The sequence below is a fragment of the Gracilinanus agilis genome, chromosome 2, assembly GCF_016433145.1.
Source record: "Gracilinanus agilis isolate LMUSP501 chromosome 2, AgileGrace, whole genome shotgun sequence".
NCBI lineage: Eukaryota > Metazoa > Chordata > Mammalia > Didelphimorphia > Didelphidae > Gracilinanus > Gracilinanus agilis.
This window is the reverse complement of record NC_058131.1, coordinates 420,524,512-420,536,719: the sequence shown is the minus strand read 5'-3', so window position 1 is coordinate 420,536,719 and position 12,208 is coordinate 420,524,512. Positions and strand designations below refer to the sequence as shown.

At 35.0% G+C, this 12,208-nt stretch overlaps 1 protein-coding gene across 1 annotated transcript in view; it reads left to right on the top strand.

The window, feature by feature from the left end:
- CDC42BPB (CDC42 binding protein kinase beta) overlaps positions 1 to 12,208 on the top strand; it is a 132,099-nt gene that overhangs the window by 72,278 nt on the left and 47,613 nt on the right. Inside the window, exons 11-16 of the mRNA XM_044659909.1 lie at positions 3,238 to 3,371; positions 6,918 to 7,160; positions 8,749 to 8,859; positions 10,447 to 10,691; positions 10,847 to 10,952; positions 11,327 to 11,451. Coding sequence (XP_044515844.1) covers positions 3,238 to 3,371; positions 6,918 to 7,160; positions 8,749 to 8,859; positions 10,447 to 10,691; positions 10,847 to 10,952; positions 11,327 to 11,451 — 964 coding nt within the window. The remainder of the gene's footprint in view (positions 1 to 3,237; positions 3,372 to 6,917; positions 7,161 to 8,748; positions 8,860 to 10,446; positions 10,692 to 10,846; positions 10,953 to 11,326; positions 11,452 to 12,208) is intronic.

The window sequence follows — 12,208 nt, the reverse complement described above, 5'->3', positions numbered from 1 at the left end:
ACCGTCCAGGCTCTCATCATCTCATAAAATTAGAGTTTAAAATAGCATGCTCATTGGTCTTTCTTCCTCAAGTCTCTTTCCACTCCACTAAGCTATCAAAGTAATCTTTCTATAGTGCAGATTTGACCATATCACACATACTTCCTATCATGCTCTCAATTAAGTGAACCGCTTTGGTTTCCTTTTCCCTTCAGGACAAAATATAATGCCCTCTGTTTTTATAACCTAGCCCCTGCCTCCTACCTGTCCAGTCTTACACATTATTCCCCCCTACAAACTCTAGGATCCAATGAAATCAGTCTCTTTGATGTTCTTTGAACCAAACACTCCATCTAACTCAAAGCATTTTTCAGGTTGTCCCCCATCCTTCTCATTTCAACCTTCTCTCTTCCCCAGTTTCCTTCAAATCAGCTCAAGTCCATAATCAGAACTAGTATTCAAAATCATGGTTCTCTGATTCCAAATATGATATTCTTCTTTCGATGGGGCCAAATCAAGTCTTGCCTCAGAGTTCTAAAACTACAGAGCGGATAAAAGTCTGAACTGTGTAGTTAATAGGGTGAAAAAAAGGCTATTTGGGATCATTCTGCATACTTTAGAGTAACTGGGGAAAAAAATTGACCCGTAGCAGCCTATAAGAAGGTTCAGAGGGAGAAAGAAATTAATCCTGTTTTTACTTAACTGAAATAAACCTGGACTAAACAAGGAACTTTTTTTTATGTCTAAAGTTTGACTTTATCTGTCAAATGGCACATTGAAATGAGTCAGGAAATCATCCTCTTGATCTGGAGGTTTCTTTAGGAGACCTTCCCCCCCCCAATACCTCTCATCTTCCTTCCTCTTCCAAAGGGAGTCAATCCACTCACTGTTGGCACTCCATCTGGGGCAGAGTTGCCCTGAATTAGAGAGTAAGTGACTCAGGTCTTACTATAATCTTCTTGAAATCTGGCCGGCCCCAGATAGGACTTCATCCCAACCATCCATCACACTAGGACATTATCTTGACCAGCACAGGCATCCTGCCATTTGTTCTCCCTTCCCTCTCACTCCACTTTTGCCTAGGGAATAATAATGATCTAATAATACCAAAAATAATATGATTATATTGTGCAAATATTAAACTTTTTTGTTTCATGGACTCCTCTGGCAGTCTAGTGAAGCTAATGAAACCTTTCTCAGAATAATAATGTTTTTAGATGCATAAAATAAAATACATAGGATTGAAAGGGAAACCAATTATTGAAATACAGTTATCAAAATATTTTTTTTAAGTTCATGGATTTCAGGTTAGGAACCCTTTATCTAATAATATCCTGGATACTGGTGGATCCACTAACAACCACTGTTATGATTCTAAATAATAGCTGGCCCAGCTTCTAAACTCCCTCCCATTGTTCCTCAGTCCCTACTTCTCCGTGTGCATCTGTGTAAGCTCTCATGCCCCCCAAATCTCTATTCAACTCTCTCTCCCCCTTCCTTTGTACTCTGTAAAAGCCTTATTCTATTTTTATCAAACTGTCCTTTCTTTTGGTTCTCTTTCTTTGACATTCAATCCATCTCCTTGCAGTAATAGGAAATTTACTTTTCCCCTTGATGATAACTGAATTCCTGGCCATTTTTTTCACTACTGGATGTAACGTCCTTTCTCATGTTGCTAGACACACTGGACCAGGAGATGGAGAGTAGGTATGCTTCTTGCTGTTCACTGTCACTTCCACTGGGGAGTAGCTTCCCCATCACCTTCAAAGATGTCTCCTTTGAGGTTCATTCCATCCTGGTATATCACTTTATCCAAGTCCAGGCAGCAGTCATTTATTATTCTCCTGACCTTTCCTAAATTTTCCCTATGTGCTAATGTCTTCTTTCCACTGTATTTGTATTTTGTGTATACCTGCAGGTTGAATTCCCCCACTAAATTTAGAAATTTATTAAAGACTGGTACGGGTTATATTTTTGTCTTTATTTTCTGAATGTTTAGAGCAATGCCTGGCACTTTGTAGACACCTAAAGTGTTGATTGGTTGTAATTAAGTTCTTTGGAGTGTAAACCAAGCAATAAAATTCCCAGATCTGAAAGTCTGATCAGTTTAGTAACTTTCCTCACATAATTCTAATTTGTTTTCTAGAACATTGGACCAATTCACAGTTTTACCAGTAATGAATTATTTAATTTCCTATAGCCTTTTCAACATTGATCTTTTCCATCTTTCACAATCTTTGTCATTTTGATAGATAAGAGTTTTAATTTACAAATTCTTAATGATTTATAGCAGTTTTTAATATGATCATGAATTATTTGTACTTTGAAAAATATTCCCACTTTTTTGACTATATGTCTATTAGAGGGTTGTTTGGCTTATAGAATTTTGTCAGTTGTCTATAAATTTTTGTTAGACTTTTGAGTTGTGACACATAGATTTTTTTCATTAATCTTATCTTTTGTTCCTAGCTGCATTGTCTAGAAATTTTAAAATAAAAATTGTTTATTTTGTCTCATGCTCTTTGCTCAAATCTGAATTCTTTCCTTGACCACAATTGTAAGACATGAACTTCCTTTCTCCTTTATTTTTTTCATGGTGTAGCTTTTCATAATTTGATTGCTTTGAAATTTAGTTTGATATATAAAATAAGATATTGATCTGGACCAGTATTGTACAAAATTTTTTTTCCTTTAGTGGTTTCTGTCAAATTGTTTTTCTTGGCCCCCCCCCCCCCCCCAGTTCTGAGCACAGTACAGACAAGCAGGAACTTAGCAAATATTCTGATTGATATACTATTCAAACAGGGCAAAGAGCACTTCGCATCTGTGTTCAATATCTTTACATATTAGGTTAATTTAGATGCAAAAGAATGGACAAATGGATTTCCATATGATTATTCTGATAATAGACATCTTTATTTTAATTGATACTTTTAAGGTAGATAGGTTACATATTTGCATTTATATACCTTTCTATTCATTTTGCACATGATTGACATTCCAGCTTTTCTAGCCTGAAAAAATTGGATCATAAGCAAGATTTTGACCTAGTAAAGCTAAGAGTAGATGATGTATCAAAACCATAAAGATGACTGGGGAAAGGAAGCTTAAGATTGTAAAATTTAATATAAATAACTCATTTGATAAAGATTTAATCATACTTCTATCTGTAAATACATATGTGTATTTATGAATGTGTACATATGCATTATTCAATTTATATAAAGGAGCACAAAATTGACTTTGACTTTTGTTTAGATTCAAATAGGCTGGAGCGGAGACTTGAAGATGCAGTGACACTTCGCCAGGAGCATGAAGATTCCACACACAGATTGAAAGCCCTAGAAAAGCAGCTCCGTGTGCTGCGGCAAGAAAAGGAGGATATGCAAAAGGTAGCTAGGATTAGAACTTTCAATGGAAGAGGCATAAATCTGGTCTTAACTCATTTGGAAAGTGATTGATTTATGTACCTATTTAATGACGTGCTCTTTAGAAATTTTTTCAAAATGTTCTCCATCATAATCTATAAATATTTGATTCCTGCTTTCAAATTATCTTCAGTATAGTTATTCGACTAAAGAAGCTGCTCTCCATTTGAGTTCACAACCCTATCACCGAAAAATTCATTTTCTCATGACAGAAAATCTATATGTCTGAGTCAGCCAAATAACCTTGGTGTGTCAATATATACTTTCTTCAACATGGGGAATTCCAAAATTAGGTGTTTTTTTTCCACCAATGAAAAGACCATTTTTCTGTCACTCTGTAGTTAAGTCCTACAGAGTTGCTCAAGGCATATGGCGATTAAATGACTTTCTCATAGCCAATGTCAGGGGCAGATGTGTCTTTTCTACTACAGGCTATCCGTGTATAGGTTGGTGGTTGTTTTAAAGTAATATGATGTCTCTACTGGTTAGTCTTCATTTGTAAATTCTCGTAGGGAAGAAGAAAATGTATTCAAAGTTTCTCCCATGACTAGATTGGAACTTCAGGGCTCTACAGAGCTACAACAGCTTGGTTTTGTCCATATTTTTGCTGCATGAAGCCTGACTGCCTCTACCTGTCCTTGTGAATTTGTCATCATTATAGTTACCTATCAAATTTGTTTTTACTTCAACTACATTATTCAATTATTTTGCTTTAGTAATTATGATAGATTATGTAATCTATAGGTCATATATGTCGAATGGTTTGACAGGCACAGATTTTCATAGAAATTTTAGTGGTTGAAATACCTTATCAAAAAAGAAAACAACCCATCTTTTTCTTTAACATATGTGTGTGTGTAGCCCATAAAATGCTAATCAAATTTAATTTTGAAGTAATGTGTTCATATTTGATATTATAAAATGTTCAGTTTTGTTCACTTAAAAGTCTAATGCATATGACATTGGCCTTTGATACCTCCTATTTCCTTATGACCTTCCTAGTCACTCTAAGACCCTCTTGTGACTAGCTTCCTTATCAATTAGTCAAGGATTCATAAAATACTACAGGACTTAACAAAAAAGTATTAAATAGATTATTTTTACATTAGTGGAAAAAACTGCTTTAATTCTGGAATTCTTCATGGGTCCTGCACTGTATTGGGTGTTTAGAGGCATAAACAGTTTTTACACTCAAGAAGTTTTTTTCCATTATGGAATACAATATGTACACATATAGCTACATATACAAGGTAATTTGGGAGAAGAGCATGCCCAGCTGTGAAGATCTCATATACTAGACACTTAATACTTGAGCTTGGGATTCTTAAGAGGTAGAAGTGAGGAGGGTATTTATTACAGACATATTAGTAAGCAATCCCTGTACAAAATCAGAGATGAGATAGGACATCATATTTTCAGAATTTTCAGAGTAGCCAGTTTGGCTAGATTGTAGGAGAACATGAAGGGGAGTAATTTGTAATAAGTCTGAAAAGGTAAGCTGGATGAAGATAGTGAAGTGTCAAACATAGGAATTTGCTTTGGATCCTAGAGGCATTAGGAAGCACTGGAGCTTTTCAAGTAAGAGAATGACCCTTTCAGATCAATGCTTTACAAATATCACTTGAGCAGCTGAGTGGAGAAACAGATAGGAAAAAGGAGAGCCTGGAAGACCAGGGGTCAGTATGGAAGTTATTGCAGGATTCTAATTGAAAGGTGATGAAGACTTGAGCTAGGCTGGTGGTATGAAGGGAGAGATACAAGAATTGTTGTGGAGGTGTAATTAACAAGACTTTAATAAACAACGGGTTTGGATTGAGGGGGGAGAGTAAAGAGTTGAGAATGATTCTGAGATTGCAAACTTAGGTGGTTGGGAGGAGGTTGGTATCCTTAATAGAAAAGGGAAATTGGGAAGAAGGATTAATCAAGGCTGATTGGGAGCTCAACTTTGGACAGACTGGATTTGAGATGCTTGTGTGACTTTTATTTGGAAATGTCCAATAGAAAGTTGGTGATAGAGGACTAGAGCTCAGAGAGACCAGCCTTGGAGATAAAATTTAAAAAAAAAAATCTTCATAGGGAAATCACTACAAAGAAACTGAAGATACCACCAAAAGAGTATGAGAGAACTCAGAATAGAGCTTTGAGTTGACCTGTAATTAGGGGGATAGGACATGGATATTGATCCTCTTATTTGCTAACTGGACATTTTTTATTGGTTATTTCTCTTGCCTGGAATGCTCTCCCTCCTTATCTCTGCGTACTGGGCTTCTTTCATGTCAACTAAGGTCTGACTTTTTACAAGAAACTTTTCCCTATACCTCTTAATTCTAGTGCCTTACCTCTCTTGTTTGCAATTTGTCCTATACAGAGCTTGTTTATATGTAGATATTTACATGTCTCCTCCCCCAGTAGAATGTGAGAGAATATTTTTAACATTCTTTGTATTCGCATTTCTACTATGTTTTCTGTGCCTGGAACATAGTAGGCACTTAATAACTGTTTATTAACTGACTGACCCAGCAGAGGAGAGACTTTTATAACCTAACATCTATTGCAGAAATTCACAAATAATGTTAGGCCCAAAGGACCTAGAGACCTAAAGGAGGAGAGCCCACCTTTTCCCCTCTTATTTCCAACCCTCAGAATCTCCTTTTATTCTATTCTCAAGCTTGCTGGGGCTAAGAATAATGTAATGACTGATTCATTTTTCAGCAATAATCATATTACTTTTGACTATATATATGGACTTGGGAGCAGACATGGACATCTGAAATTGGTGATTGATCTCAGCCCCTGCCTTTAGACCAAATGTGAAACCTTAATTTTAATAAAGTATTTACCTTAACATCAGCATAGTTTTAAATAATTTTAACTGAAGTTTTAATTGTAAGCATTTCTATATAAATTGTTATATTTTCTTGTAGCCTAAAATCGCTTTTAAAAATTAATTAGATTAATTCCTACATTTTCTAAAGGTATGGACCCTATTATGTAGTAATTTAATTAAAATTAAAACTTTAATTAAATAAATACTGCCAGATGATTTAAGGCACATTGTAAATGGGAAACATCAAAATTGATAGAGATATTTTGCCCCAGATTGACCATTAACATTTACTTCAGAATACTGGAGCAACTATTGACAGGGCAGTCTAGTATGTATGTACTATGTCTACTAGTCTATAGACATTAAGAATATAATACCTATTCCTTTCTAGGACACTGGGTTTTGGGTATTTTAAAACCTAGTAAGTGGTTTTACATACTTTGACCTTATAATCCTATAAAATCAACATTAGAAATCAGGTGTAGCTGCTAACAGTGATTTACTGAAATTTCAGCTTTAACCGTTGCTCTTAGATATTTAATAGGGATGGGAATATGAAAAGTATTTATAATTTCACTGGTATAAGAAATTATTGATGATGAAATTTCCTTGCAGGTTCTTCAGCACCTTCCTACAATTTAGAAAGATTTTGTAAGTGAACATTATATATTATTATCTTTTAGCAACTGATTGAAGCTTCAGAAAGATTAAAATCTCAGACCAAAGAACTAAAAGATGCCCATCAGCAGAGAAAGTTGGCCATGCAGGAGTTTTCAGAGCTCAATGAGCGGATGGCAGATCTTCGTTCACAAAAGCAAAAGATATCTCGACAGCTTCGTGACAAAGAAGAGGAGATGGAAGTTATCATGCAGAAAATTGATTCAATGAGACAAGAAATACGTAAATCTGAGAAGGCCAGAAAGGAGGTAGCATGGCAGATGTTTAAATATAATATATTGTCTCTGATCAGCTTTGGTAAATCAGTATATTCTCAAAACATTCTTTTTAAAAAATGAAATGCATACATAGTTTTTAAATAGTGTCTTAAAGTTTATTTGAAATCAAACAACTTGTTTTGCCAAAATCAAAATGAATGTGTGTGTGTATAAAATTTTCATCTACTTTCCATTCTAAAGCTCTTATTATAGTAGTTCTCATATATTAAATTAAAAAATTTTTAGTTATAAAATCAGAAGAGATTAGAGTTAGGAAGGGATGTTTAGAGTTTATTTCAACTTCATAACTTTCAACCTGGGAAGAACCTTCAAGATCATCTCTAGCCCAACCCCTCTCACTTTATAGATGAAGAAATAGAAGTAAACTTACTAGCCCTAGTCCCAATAGCTAGTTTATAGCAGAAGTAGGACTCAAACCCAGTCCTTTAGATTCAAAGTTCATTGTTCTTTCCATGTTCTAGACTGTTCAGTTGAAAAAATTAAGGTCCAGAAAAGGAGGAATAACTTGTCCACACAGTACATTCATGGTAGAGTGAAGGTTAGAATTACTATTTCTTGATGTCCAGGCCAGTGTTTTTTATACTATATTATAACATTTTTGTTTTTGTTTTTTCATTTTGAGTAATACTTAACATACCCAGGTGTGTACTTTAGCATGTAACAAGAATGTATTTACTTCCCAGTAAAGTATGCTAAAATTGTTATAAGAAAAGATAAAGCAAGAAATAGTAAATTTATATTCCTCAGGTAGTTACTACAGATACTCTGCATTGCTGTAAATGTGAAGATAATAGTTGGTTCATAAACTACTATTTCCTTAAGATAAAATTTTATGTTCAAGTGAATTATTTTGCTTCTATTATCTTAAATTGTAACACGTTTGCAACACTCATTTTACATTTTGTATCTAATGTCTTTTCCAACCATACATTGTAATCTTTTTGTGAAAATCACTTATACTTTCTGTTAAATGTTTTTATGTCTCAGTATTTACCTCAAGATCAACTTTTGTTTGCTTTATATTCATACATTTTTGTTGTTATCTAATGAACTTTGCAGAATCATCTGCCTTGAACCTTTGCCCTTCAGTTAAGAATCAGTTTTCTTAGTTTATTGAGATAACAGCCAGGCCTAGAGACAGGAGATCATAAGTTCAGATCTGGCCTCAAACACTTCCTAGCTATGTTACCCTGCACAAGTCACTTAACCCCCAATGATTAGCCCTTACTGCTCTTCTGCCTTGCAACCACTGGAAGGTAAAAGGTTTAAAAAAAAAAAGAATGTTTTCTAAAGGGCAAATTGTTGTTTTCTGTATTTGTCATTTTTCCATAGATACCCATTCTTCAGCTATAAATCATTAACTTAAATTAGAATATTTGTTTTACTTCAGATAAGCCATTCTTTGGAGTGCATAAAGTGTATTTCTAAAATTTTGACTGTTAAAAGGTAGAAGATCTTCAGGATTTTAGTGTCTTTAGTTTCCCTTGGGGAAAAAGAATGAGTTGGTGTAATAAACATTACTTTATAATAAGTAACAAATGTCGTTTTCTTTTATTAGCTGGAATCTCGACTTGATGATGCAATTGCAGAAGCATCAAAGGAACGCAAGCTTCGTGAACATAGTGAGAGCTTCTCTAAGCAAGTGGAAAGTGAACTGGAGGCTCTTAAGGTGATAATTGTTGTTAAATAGAAATAAGAATAGAATAAAGTCAACTGGGCCTGCCATTGGAGACTGCATGAAAGTCAGAGACTTTTTATTATTATTTTTTATATTACTTTTTATTATGTTAGTGCATTTGTAGGGATCCATAAGGCATTGTGGTAGATGAATGCTTTGGGAGATAGGAAGAACGTCCTTGCCTTCACTGAATTTGCTCTTGTTAAACAGGATATAAAATCGATTCCTGGTTTATCTGTTTTTCCATCTTTTTTCTTTTAATTTTTTCTTAAATTAAGTATCACAGTTTATCTTTATATAAAATTATATTTCATAATTGTTGTTTTAGTTTCCCACCAGAACACTTTAATTTATATTAAACTTATACTTCATGCAGTGTCATCCTAAATCAGTCCTTAGAAGCTAAGGAGAGGCCATCTTGATCATTGCTTCAGTGGAGTGCTAGGAAGAAGTCATTGGCTATTATACCACGTGGTGGTGAGAGTGTAGGTCTAAGGCAAGGTGAAAGATAGAATATCTGCAAGAGGCATTTAGTTTTACATTCAGCAAAAATAGTTACACAGCCACAGACTTTACCCTTAAACTTGTAGAATCTTATTAGAGTTTAAAATCCTTCCAGAGGTCATCTAATACAGTACCTGAAGTACATACTCCCAGCTGTAATCAAGGGCCATGTGAGAAGGTGTGTACTGTTCAGTGCAGAGACACTTGGAGTCCATGCTGTAGTATGATAATACAGGATCTTAATGACCATAAGAAAGTATAAGACTAAGAATGCCTTAGAGTCCGCTAAAATAGGAAGTATTTTTTCTTTTGGAGAGAAAAGGGTACAGGGAGCACCTTTATAAAATTTTGCTTGAGGACTGACACTTAAATTTATATCATCATACTAACTGAAATTTATACCATACTTTAATGTATGCATTACAATATCTCATTTGAATGAAAAACATTTAAGAGCTTAATTTGTGCAGAGCATTTTGCTAACATTGGGAGTACAACTGTCAAAAATAAGATTGAGCCTTGTCCCCAAGGGGCTTATCTTCTAATGGGGAAGAAAACACATAGGAGAATAGTAGGTAGGTGAGCAATATTTTAGTTTAGAAAATGACAGAACTAAAGGAGCCTAGAACTTGCTAGAACAGTGATGAGCAAACTACAGCCTGTGGGCCAGATGTGTGTGTATGGGGAGAGGGGTGGGCCTGAAATGTTCTATCCGGCTGTGGGACATTATTCCTATCTGACAAATACATTGAGTAGGTTACAGTACAATGAAACTTTAAAAGATTTGCCTTAGAAACAGACTGACAGATGAGCATTTCCTTTCCTTTGGCCCCCTTTTTAAAAAGTTTGCCCATCACTGGGCTAGAAGATGGAGGGGAGGGGGAGAGGGGGCATTGAAAGATATTTTTCAGAGAAAGCCTCAAAGAAGAAAATGAGTCCTACTCATCTGCATGTTACATAGCCAGTAAATGTCAGAAGCAGAGCATGAAACCATATATTTCCTAATTCTAGCCTTCTTTCTACTACACCATGCAGCTTTTTTCATGTTTTCTGACATTTAACTATTGTCTCCAGATAAAGCAAGGAATCCGTGGATCAGGTGTTACTTTAGAACACCAGCAGGAAATTTCCAAAATAAAATCTGAACTTGAGAAGAAAGTTTTGTTTTATGAAGAAGAACTGGTCAGGCGAGAGGCCTCTCATGTCTTAGAAGTTAAAAATGTGAAAAAGGAAGTTCATGATTCAGAAAGCCATCAGTTAGCGCTTCAAAAAGAGATCTTAATGTTAAAAGATAAATTGGAAAAGTCAAAACGGGAAAGGTAAGTCTTTGTATTCATTTAAGAAAAGTGCATACTATGTACCATGCTGAGTCTTTAAAATGTTGAATTATTTAATGTGGAAAATGCTATCATTTACTAAAGGAGGGGCATACAATATGAAATTTTAAGCTTTTCATGGTTTCCCTTCTTTGTAGACATAATGAGATGGAGGAGGCAGTAGGGACAGTAAAGGATAAATATGAGCGAGAACGAGCAATGCTGTTTGAAGAGAACAAGAAATTAACAACTGAAACTGAAAGGGTAATTAAAGATTTGTAATGATTACTTCTCATGAATATTTTAGTTTTCTGACTAAAGGTTGTTATTGTTTTAATGGTACTAATTTTTAGAATCAAGTGAACATCTAAATTAGTCTTTTAAATGGACATTTTCTTTCTGCAAGGAACTATTCTGATACTCTAAAGGAATTCAGCTAAATCAAAACATTCCACCTTAAATTAGAAAATAATTATGGTTTGTCACATTTGGGAAATTTAAATAATGATGATTTTAGGAAATAATTATTTTAAATTTTAGTTCAATTGTTGCAGAAAAGGCCATTTTGTTAGTAAGGGGCCAAATCACATAGTTCAAATCACATCAGTTTGATTAATTGTAAAATAATTTCATTTCAGCTTTGTTCATTTGTGGATAAACTAACAGCTCAAAACAGGCAACTGGAAGATGAACTTCAAGATTTGGCAGCTAAGAAGGATTCGGTTGCCCATTGGGAAGCCCAGATTGCAGAAATTATTCAGTGGTATGTGCTAATTCCAAATCCCCTAGAGATCTAAACAGTGCAAACATTGACAATAATAAAAATTGTCTTGAAGAATTTGAGCACTGGACTTGGAGTCAAAAGTTCTGGGTTTCAGTCCAGCTTTTAACCCATATCAGCCATGTGACAGTGGGAAGAAAGATGTGCTAGGCACTGTGATAAGTTCTAGGGATGCAAGTGGAAGCAAAAAGAAAGACCTTCTGTCCCTTCATGGAGTTACATTCCAATGGGAAAATGAAAGCTTGCTGGCCTGGGCTTCTGCCCTGGAGGTCGCAGGAGGAATTTACCATTGGAAGAAAAAAACCAGATTCCAGATAGGAAAAGGCCACAGAGTGGTTTCAAGGTGAAGAAATCTTAGGTACTGGAAGAAGTTCCAGAATGAGAGAGCAATTGAGAGATGACTTTGAAGTCCAGAAAGTCAGAAAAAAAGTTGGGAGGGGAATGAAGGCATTAGATAAGTCACTTCACCTCTTAGTGCATTGGTTTCTTCATCTGAAAAATAGAGATAATAATACTTATACAACCTTACCTGAAAGGTTCAAATCAGTAAAGACCTACTGAATCCCACTTTGTGCAAAGCAATATGCTAAACTGGAGATGAGATACAAACATACTGTCCCTGCTCTCCTAGAGTAAGAGACTATAGCTTTTGAAGACCTTACTCCAACCCATTTCCCAGGTTTATTTTGCATTATAGATTGATCTTGCCTATTCCTTACACACAATATTGTTTCTCATA